Raw genomic sequence first — 10,000 nt, forward strand, 5'->3', positions numbered from 1 at the left:
GGGAGGCAGTATTACTGTGGTCCAGGTTCAGGGAGGCAGTATTACTGTGGTCCAGGTTCAGGGAGGCAGTATTACTGTGGTCCAGGGAGGCAGTATTACTGTGGTCCAGGGAGGCAGTATTACTGTGGTCCAGGCTCAGAGAGGCAGTATTACTGTGGTCCAGGTTCAGGGAGGCAGTATTACTGTGGTCCAGGTTCAGAGAGGCTGTATTACTGTGGTCCAGGTTCAGGGAGGCTGTATTACTGTGGTCCAGGTTCAGGGAGGCTGTATTACTGTGGTCCAGGTTCAGAGAGGCAGTATTACTGTGGTCCAGGTTCAGGGAGGCTGATGACATGATGTTGTTGTTGTAGAAGAAGCAGCGAGAGTTTGAGGACTACATCAAGGACAAGTACATCACAGCCAAGGCTGACTTCAGAACCCTGCTGAAGGAGACCAAGTTTATCACATACAGGTGAGAATAACTACCTTCCTAACTAACTAACTACCCGGCTGACTGACTAACCAACTAACTAACCAGCTAACGAACTAACCCACCAACTAACCACCTAACTAACTAATCCAGGGTTTGAACAGCGTGGTGCTAGATTGTATTATAAAACCCGACTCATGTTTATTCATGATGTCTAACCCCCCCCAGCTAACACCCCCCTAGCGAAACCCCCCCCAGCTAAAAGTCACTGAGGAACGCGTTAACGCATATAACCATCGTATCGTCATTACCTTTTTGTTGGCGATCAAAGAACCACTTTCTATCATCTCGTTTCCCGTTGACATGAATGAAAGATTTACGTGACCTGTCAGGAGTAGTGAGTTGAGAGCACAGGATTCCTCTGGTCAGATGAATTCAGTCGGCCAGTACTGCAGTCCTGTCTGAAGGGGGTGCTGTCTCTCCAATGGTACATCCACCTGACCCTCCAACCCAACGTTCTCCCCAGAGAATGGAAGAGTGTTTCTGCGCTGCGCTGTGAACGATTACATATTATACAAGACAAATTAAACTCTGTATTTAGTAACAATAGAGTAACTATGTTTATTAAACTGTATATTTAGTAATGATAAAGGAACTATCTTTTACTCTGTATTTAGGGTTAGGGTATTTTGACATTAATAAACGGCAGTCGGGTTTTGATGATGCAATCCAGCGCCACGCTGTTCAGACATCCCGGGGAGGGTTAGTTAGTTAGCTGGTCGGCTAGTTTCCTGGGGAAAACCCTGTATGTACCCTGTTGAGCTATGATCTGGGGCTTCAGTGTACAAGTATCACCAAGAGCAAGGCTTTAATTCTGTTTTCCGTCCTCTCTCTGCCCCCCCCCCCCCCCCCCCCCCCCAGATCGAGGAAGTTGATCCAGGAGTCAGACCAGCACCTGAAGGACGTGGAGAAGGTTCTGCAGAATGACAAGCGGTACCTGGTTCTGGACTGTGTCCCAGAGGAGCGGAGGAAACTCATCATGTTCTACATCGAGGACCTGGACCGCCGAGGCCCCCCCCCTCCCCCCACCGCCTCCGAGCCCACCCGCCGCTCCACCAAGTGACCAGAGACACCAGCCTACCCGCCCCCCTCCCTCGCCACGGCCAGAGCACGAGCCAACCCCCCCCCCCCATCCCCCCCTCCCATCCTGACACAGGGCAGAGGCCAGCTGTAATGTCCCCCCCCCTCTCGTCCCCTGGAACATCCCTGTATTTATTAAAGCAGCAACAACAGGTCTGAGGGGGTCACCAGCCAACATGGCCTTATGATGACATGACCTCTCAACCCTGACCTATGACCATCGGGGGAGGGGCTAGGGGGATGGGGGATGGGGGTGTAGTAGTAAATAAAATCTGTGGTTTTCACTCTGCTGTTACTGCAACCGCAGCTTACAACGTGTAAAGATGATGTAAATGAATTCTCCTGTTTCTGTGACTCCTACAAAGCTTCGGAGGCCTCGGCGATGGTAACTGTCTGACTCCTACGAGGTTTCGTAGACCTGATGGTAACTGTCTGTGACTCCTACAAAGCTTCGTAGGCAATGGTAACTATGTCTGTGACTTCTACGAATCTTCATAGACCTGATGGTATCCATGTCTGTGACTCCTACAAAGCTTCATAGACCTGATGGTATCTATGTCTGTGACTCCTACAAAGCTTCATAGACCTGATGGTATCTATGTCTGGGACTCCTACAAAGCTTCATAGACCTGATGGTATCTATGTCTGGGACTTCTATGAGGCTTCGTAGACGTGATGGTAACTGTTCGTTTGTGACATTATCAACCAGTACCAACTCACAGTGCAGTTTGAATGTTAATGTTTTCTTCTCAAAGTGGTTTAATTTTGATTTTGTTGCCATGTTTCTGTACATGTTTACCGGAATAAAAGCAACTTCCCACTTTTTTTTACATCCTGGTCCTCCCGTGTCCTGTCTGTGTGATGTGTTTGAAGTGTCGTTTTGTTTACAGAAGTAGAACCACGTCTCTGGAATAAGAACCACTCAGACCTGGCCTTAGTGACGTTACTGAGCCTGGAATAAGAACCACTCAGACCTGGCCTTAGTGACGTTACTGAGCCTGGAATAAGAACCACTCAGACCTGGCCTTAGTGACGTTACTGAGCCTGGAATAAGAACCACTCAGACCTGGCCTTAGTGACGTTATTGAGCCTGGAATAAGAACCACTCAGACCTGGCCTTAGTGACGTTACTGAGTGAAGCATTTGTTATGATTTCAGTGAACCACGTTTGCGAGGCGTAGCTCTCAGAAACGTGTCGTGCACTCGGGTGGGGGGTTGATTCCCCCTGGGACCATATATACAAAACCTATGCTCTCACTACTGTAAGTGGCGTATGCAGCCAGACATGATGAAGGTAACAGGACCACGTCTGAGTCATGATAAGAAACACTCAGGAATATCTTGGTTACTCATTTTTTTATTGTACATTTTGTATTTCATTTTTTCTTTAATTTCTTTACAAAATATTTGAACAAAAAGCAGAAGATTGCTACATTTGTAATCCAGTCCAAGTCAGTAACATTGTCCATCCCTCTGAAGAAAAATAATAAATAAATAAATACATAAATAGGTTCAGGAGAGAGGGGGTCAAAGGGCATCAAGCTCACAGCAGGGGTCAGGGAGGGCAACGTGACTCAACCCCCAGGTAGACATGCTGCGTCTTGCCTTCTCTCTCGTTAGGAACAACGACTCCTCGTTTACTCTTAAAATGAATAAAACAAATAAAAAATAATAATAAAGTATAATTGCAATTTTCCTTTTAGGGCAGGGAGGAAAAAAAAGGACTTGAAATGATGCAAGCAATGCTACGGAACAGAACTAAAATGATAATTTTTCAAAGCTGGTCTATCCCAGAACACAACAACAACAACAATAACTCCCTGCATCCTCTCCGCCGTCCTCCACTGGCTTCGTCCACAGGAAGCATCGGAGGAGAACATCTAAGGGGAGGAGCCGAGATTTCCTCTAGATCATCCTCTCCTTCAATGGGTTTTCAGTCGGACGCGGTGGAGGAGAGGACGGAGGAGAGGAGAGGACGGAGGAGAGGAGAGGAGAGGACAGAGGGGAGGACGGAGGGGAGGAGAGGACGGAGGAGAGGAGAGGACGGAGGAGAGGAGAGGAGAGGACAGAGGGGAGGAGAGGAGAGGAGAGGACGGAGGAGAGGAGAGGAGAGGACAGAGGGGAGGACGGAGGGGAGGAGAGGACGGAGGAGAGGACGGAGGGGAGGACGGAGGAGAGGACGGAGGAGAGGAGGGAGGAGAGGACGGAGGAGAGGAGGGAGGAGAGGACGGAGGAGAGGAGAGGACGGAGGAGAGGAGAGGACGGAGGGGAGGATGGAGGAGAGGACGGAGGAGAGGAGGGAGGAGAGGATGGAGGGGAGGACGGAGGAGAGGAAGGAGGAGAGGATGGAGGAGAGGACGGAGGAGAGGAGGGAGGAGAGGAGAGGAGGGAGGAGAGGAGAGGACGGAGGAGAGGACGGAGGAGAGGAGAGGACGGAGGAGAGGGGAGAGGAGAGGACAGAGGAGAGGATGGAGGAGAGGAGAGGAGAGGACGGAGGGGAGGACGGAGGAGAGGACGGAGGGGAGGAGAGGACGTGAGGAGAGGATGGAGGAGAGGACGGAGGAGAGGAGAAGAGAGGACGGAGGAGAGGAGGGAGGAGAGGATGGAGGAGAGGAGAGGACGTGAGGAGAGGACGGAGGAGAGGACAGAGGAGAGGAGAGGACGTGAGGAGAGGATGGAGGAGAGGAGGGAGGAGAGGACGGAGGAGAGGAGAGGACGTGAGGAGAGGACGGAGGAGAGGATGGAGGAGAGGACAGAGGAGAGGACGGAGGAGAGGATGGAGGAGAGGACAGAGGAGAGGATGGAGGAGAGGAGAGGACGTGAGGAGTTGTTGTTCAGGGGGTCAGGTTAGCGGGTCAGAGGTCAGGTGATGCAGAGGGGTGTGTGTAAGTGGAGCCGCTCCGTCTCTGTCTTCCGACACAAACGACTTGTTTCTACTGAAGGAACGTAAACACAGGAATCATCCCATAAACACAGGAATCATCCCGTAAACACAGGAATCATCCCGTAAACACAGGAATCATCCCATAAACACAGGAATCATCCCGCTGCGTCTCTGAGTCTTATACTCCGTCACCAACAACTACAGCAACGACTTCTGAGGAGAGAAACTCGTCGATAAAATGGAGGAAGAAAAATAAGAAAAACGTAAAGAGGGCGTCGGCCATAGTCTGTCTGAGCGTCTGGGCGGCATGGCAACCAACCCCGGGGTCACACGGCACGGCGGAGAGTCTCTCAGAGAGAAGGAAGGGGAGAGAGAGAGAGAGAGAGAGAGAGAGTGGGAGGGGGAGAGAGAGAGAGAGAGAGGGAGGGGGAGAGAGAGAGAGAGAGGGAGGGGGAGAGAGGAAGCTGCAATTCACACCATTGCTGTCAGTAAGAGGTCAACCAGCCTTGCAGCCCCTCCCCCATCTCCCCCCCACCCCCTCCCCCATCTCCCCCCCACCCCCAGCCTCTCCCCTCTCCCACCCCCCCAGCCAGCCAGGTAAGTGACTTCATCCGGAACCCGGGCACCTCGCCCTCGCCCCCTCCCCCGCCACACCTCCCCCTCCCCGGGGGTCCAACTAGGCCTCATTGACCCTTAGTTGATCTTGTCCTGGAAGATGTAGAGGTTGTTGGTGGCGGCGACAGCGATGATGTTCTCCGTGGGGTGCCAGGCGGTGTGGAGGATCTTCTTGCTGAAGTCCAGGCTGTCCACACTGATCTCGTCCTTCCGACGCTTCCCCCCGACGCAGACCTTCCTGGGCTTGAGGACGGCGCGGGGCTTGCTGTTCTCTCTGGAGGCTTCCAGGGTCACATCACGCTTGGTGTTCCGGTCGAACATCCGGAAGAAGTTGTTGTAGGACCCGGTCATGATCACACTGGGGGGTGGGGGGGAGGGAGGGAGAGAGAGGGAGGGAGGGAGAGAGATAGAGAGAGAGAGAGAGAGAGAGGGATGAGTTATAATACAGTTGTTATCCAATTAAAGAGAGAGAGGGAGAGAGAGAAATAGAGGGGGACAGGTGGAAAGAGTAGAGAGATACAGGTCAAGTCAGGGGCTACAGATTCTCTTCTGGTGTTTATGAAATAAATAAACAGCGATATTTTGTGTGTGCTAATCAATACACTATCAATCAATCGTCATCAATACACAATATGGAACATGTCCAGATCCAGTGTTCCTGTGACTGACCTGTCTGAGCCGTTCCAGACACATTCAAACTTGTCGAAGATGCAGTCGTTCTCATACAGGGAGCAGAGCTTACTCCTCAGATAGTCATGCACCTGGGGAGAGAACAGCACGGTATAAAGAAGAAGAAGAAGAAGAAGAAGAAGAAGAAGAAGAAGAAGAAGAAGAAGAAGAAGAAGAAGAAGAAGAAGAAGAAGAAGAAGAAGAAGAAGAAGAAACTTTATTTATATAGCCCAGTGGAAGCACATATAATGAGAATTAAATTGGGCCTAAAATGGAGCCTTGTGGCACACCAAAGTCCACTTGGGCTAAGGAAGAGACGCACTTTCCCAGACCAACAGAGTTGAGAGGTAGGAGGAAAGACCTGGTACGTCTCCAGTGGTTAAGGTTAGGGTTAGGGTTAAGGTCAGTTAGTTAGGGTCTAGGTTAGGGTTAGGGTTAGTTAGTTAGGGTCTAGGTTAGGGTTAGTTAGTTAGGGTCTAGGTTAGGGTTAGGGTCTATGTTAGGGTTAGGGTCTAGGTTAGGGTTAGGGTTAGTTAGTTAGGGTCTAGTTTAGGGTTAGGGTCTAGGTTAGGGTCTAGGTTAGGGTTAGGGTGAGTTACCTGGTAGGTCTCCAGAGGTTTGCTCTCCATGTTGAGGTCCCACACCTTGACAGTGAGGTAGTCACGTGTCATCAGGTAGCGCCCGCTGTGGCTGAACTTGACGTCGGAGATGGAGGAGATGATCTCTGAGAAGAAGGAGCGATTACTGGGATCCTCAGGCTCCTCAAAGACTGCAGCAGGAGAAGGAACACACACACCATAACACATCAATAACACATCAATAACACACCATAACACATCAATAACACACCATAACACATCAATAACACACCATAACACATCAATAACACATCAATAACACACCATAACACATCAATAACACACCAATAACACATCAATAATACATCAATAACATCAATAACACATCAATAACATACCATAACACATCAATAACACATCAATAACACATCAATAACACATCAATAACATGTCAATAACACATCAATAACACACCAATAACACACCAATAACATCAATAACACATCAATAATTCATCAATAATCAATCAATCAAAGACAATGTTTTGGTCCAGTCCAATGGAATGGGAAATGGTCTGTTTTGGACCAGGTCTCTCATGTAAAAAGAGATTTTATGTCAATGAGACTGAATGAAAGTTAACAGTGATCTGAGCCTAAATGCCTGCATCTGCATCCAGAAGCAGAGAAGCAAGGAACAGCCCCCCTGTGTCTATATAGTGTGTGTCTATATATTGTGTATCTGGTATAGTGTGTCTATATATGTATGTATTGTGTATGTATGTATTGTGTATGTATATATTGTGTATGTGTATATTGTGTATGTATGTATTGTGTATGTGTATATTGTGTATGTATGTATTGTGTATGTATATATTGTGTATGTGTATATTGTGTATGTATGTATTGTGTATGTATATATTGTGTATGTGTATATTGTGTATGTATATATTGTGTATATTGTGTATGTGTATATTGTGTATGTATATATTGTGTATGTATATATTGTGTATGTATGTATTGTGTATGTGTATATTGTGTATGTGTATATTGTGTATGTATGTATTGTGTATGTATGTATTGTGTATGTGTATATTGTGTATGTGTATATTGTGTATGTGTATATTGTGTATGTATGTATTGTGTATGTATGTATTGTGTATGTATGTATTGTGTATGTGTATATTGTGTATGTATATATTGTGTTTGTGACAAATATAATTTCATTTGATTAGCTATTAGCTAGCTCAGCTAACCACCACTAATGTGCTCGAGTTTCAGAGAAAAGCAGAGAACAGAACAATCTCCATGATCAAGGAGTGCAGGAAGTCATGTCTCAGGTTAGCATTACAGTAGACACCAGGGGAGGCTGGTGGAGGTAGAAATCGGAGGACGGGCTCATTGTCATGCATGGAATGGAAGGAGGAATGGTATCAAACACGCCTCCACTGGTGACATTTATGATGTCATTACCATACTCATATTTCCTCAGTGCAAACATGTCATCATCTAGAGTGATAACATTCATCACCTCGCTCTCCCTGAGGACCGATCAAACACCATCATCATTTATTTGAAATTGTTACTGGCTATAATCACACACACACACACACACACACACACACACACACACACACACGCACGTGCACGCACACGCACACAAACACAGACGCACACGCTCACGCACACAAACACAGACACACACACAGACACACAGACACACACACACACACACACACACACACACACACACACATCACTGTGCCTGACTGCTGTAGCCCACTGGAGAGTGTTTTCCTTGGCTTGCTTTTTGGGGGTTAGGGTTAGTGTTACACGCTGGCTAACGGGGCTTGGTAAAGCTAGGTGATGCTAAGCTAGGTGACCAATCCTCCGCTTAGTGGAACAAAAATGATTACAGAAACAATCAGGGAAGACACACAGCAAGGTTTGGAAGAGGAAGGTGTCTCCCCCCAGACAAGCATGACGCTGCACAATGAAAGCCACAAGGAAGTTGCTCAGCTGACCCCTCCTCTTACAACCAAACACACCACACAGATTGGCGCCTGGAACGTCCGAACAATGTGCCAAGCTGGTAAAGCTTCTCAGATGGCAGCTGAAAGGAAACAGTCCCATCTTTCACTAATAGGGCTCAGTGAAACAAGATGGACCCAAGCAGGAAAACACAACTTTCAAGGGGAGAAACAATAATATACTCAGGTCACGATCAAGACAACGCCCCACACACAGAAGGAGGAGGAATCATGCTCTCAAGAGAAGCAGCCAGGTCCCTCATGGAGTGGGAGGCAGTGAACGCTCACACAATCACAGCAAGGTTTTCACAAAAACAAAGAAAGTCACCATCATCCAGATGAGGCAGAACCGCAAACAAAAGACAACTTCTACAAAATCCTACAACAAGTCATCAACAAACAGAGAAAAAGACATCATCATCCTGACAGGAGATTTGAATGCTATGATAGACCAAGACAACAACAAGGACCTTTATGACACCACACGGAGACAGGCAGGCAAACGCAAAATCTCAGACAGACCAATATCAGACAAAGATGGAAAAACACTTACAAAGCAAGAAGACCAGCTGAAAAGATGGGCCGAACACTTCAGGGACCTATTGAATAGACCCATACTGACAGAACCAGCCAACATCCCTCCATCTGAATACCCCCTACAGGTCAATACCAATAAGCCCAATAAACAAGAAATAAAAAAGGCTTTTCAAAAGCTGAAGAACAACAAAGCACCAGGACCTGACGGAATACCTCCAGAAGCCATCAAAGCAGACCCGGAAACAGCAACCATATTACTTCACCAACTCTTTGGACAGATCTGGGATGAAGAAAAGGTGCCAAGCGACTGGACAGAAGGGTATCTGGTGAAACTCCCCAAAAAAGGCAACCTTCAAGACTACAACAACTACAGGGGCATCATGCTTATATCTGTGCCAGGGAAGGTTTTAAGCAGGATCATTCTGGAAAGACTCTTGAAAGAACTGGACAAAGAGCTCAGAGACCAACCAGCAGGTTTCCGACAGGACAGATCATGCACTGACCACATTGCCACCCTTCGCATCATTGTAGAACAGACACTGGAATGGAACACATCTCTCAACCTCACATTCATCGACTTCCACAAAGCATTTGACAGTCTGGACCGAGACATCCTATGGAATCTCATGGCACACTACGGTAGTCCAAAGAAGTTCATAACCATCATACAGCAGCTATATCTACAATCCTCCTGCAGAGTCATACACAACAGATATCTCACTGAGCGCTTAACAGTAGAGACAGGAGTCTGACAGGTTTACAGTAGAGACAGGAGTCTGACAGGTTTACAGTAGAGACAGGAGTCTGACAGCTTTATAGTAGACACAGGAGTCTAACAGGTTTATAGTAGAGACAGGAGTCTGACAGGTTTACAGTAGAGACAGGAGTCTGACAGGTTTACAGTAGAGACAGGAGTCTGACAGGTTTACAGTAGAGACAGGAGTCTGACAGGTTTACAGTAGAGACAGGAGTCTGACAGGTTTACAGTAGAGACAGGAGTCTGACAGGTTTATAGTAGACACAGGAGTCTGACAGGTTTACAGTAGAGACAGGAGTCTGACAGGTTTACAGTAGAGACAGGAGTCTGACAGGTTTACAGTAGAGACAGGAGTCTGACAGGTTTATAGTAGACACAGGAGTCT

General features: G+C 47.6%; 2 protein-coding genes across 5 annotated transcripts in view; one reads left to right on the forward strand and one right to left on the reverse strand.

Annotated features, from left to right (window-relative positions):
- LOC310824484 (transcription elongation regulator 1-like) overlaps positions 1 to 2,389 on the forward strand; it is a gene marked incomplete at its 5' end in the record, with an annotated part of 18,272 nt that extends 15,883 nt beyond the window's left edge. For all 4 annotated transcript variants that reach the window (XM_083697736.1, XM_083697737.1, XM_083697739.1 and 1 more), the window contains 2 exons: positions 351 to 451; positions 1,331 to 2,389. In XM_083697736.1, the coding sequence (XP_083553862.1) occupies positions 351 to 451; positions 1,331 to 1,532 (303 nt within the window). In that variant the 3' untranslated portion in view covers positions 1,533 to 2,389. The remainder of the gene's footprint in view (positions 1 to 350; positions 452 to 1,330) is intronic.
- A 2,737-nt stretch (positions 2,390 to 5,126) lies between these two features.
- LOC310824485 (serine/threonine-protein phosphatase 2A 55 kDa regulatory subunit B beta isoform-like) overlaps positions 5,127 to 10,000 on the reverse strand; it is a gene marked incomplete at its 3' end in the record, with an annotated part of 7,595 nt that continues 2,721 nt past the window's right edge. The window contains exons 3-5 of the mRNA XM_083697740.1: positions 6,317 to 6,486; positions 5,718 to 5,809; positions 5,127 to 5,406 (exon numbers count right to left, since the gene is read on the reverse strand). Coding sequence (XP_083553866.1) covers positions 5,127 to 5,406; positions 5,718 to 5,809; positions 6,317 to 6,486 — 542 coding nt within the window. The remainder of the gene's footprint in view (positions 5,407 to 5,717; positions 5,810 to 6,316; positions 6,487 to 10,000) is intronic.

This window comes from Argentina silus (genome assembly GCF_951799395.1).
Source record: "Argentina silus genome assembly, contig: scaffold_278, whole genome shotgun sequence".
In the NCBI taxonomy this organism is placed as follows: Eukaryota; Metazoa; Chordata; class Actinopteri; order Argentiniformes; family Argentinidae; genus Argentina; species Argentina silus.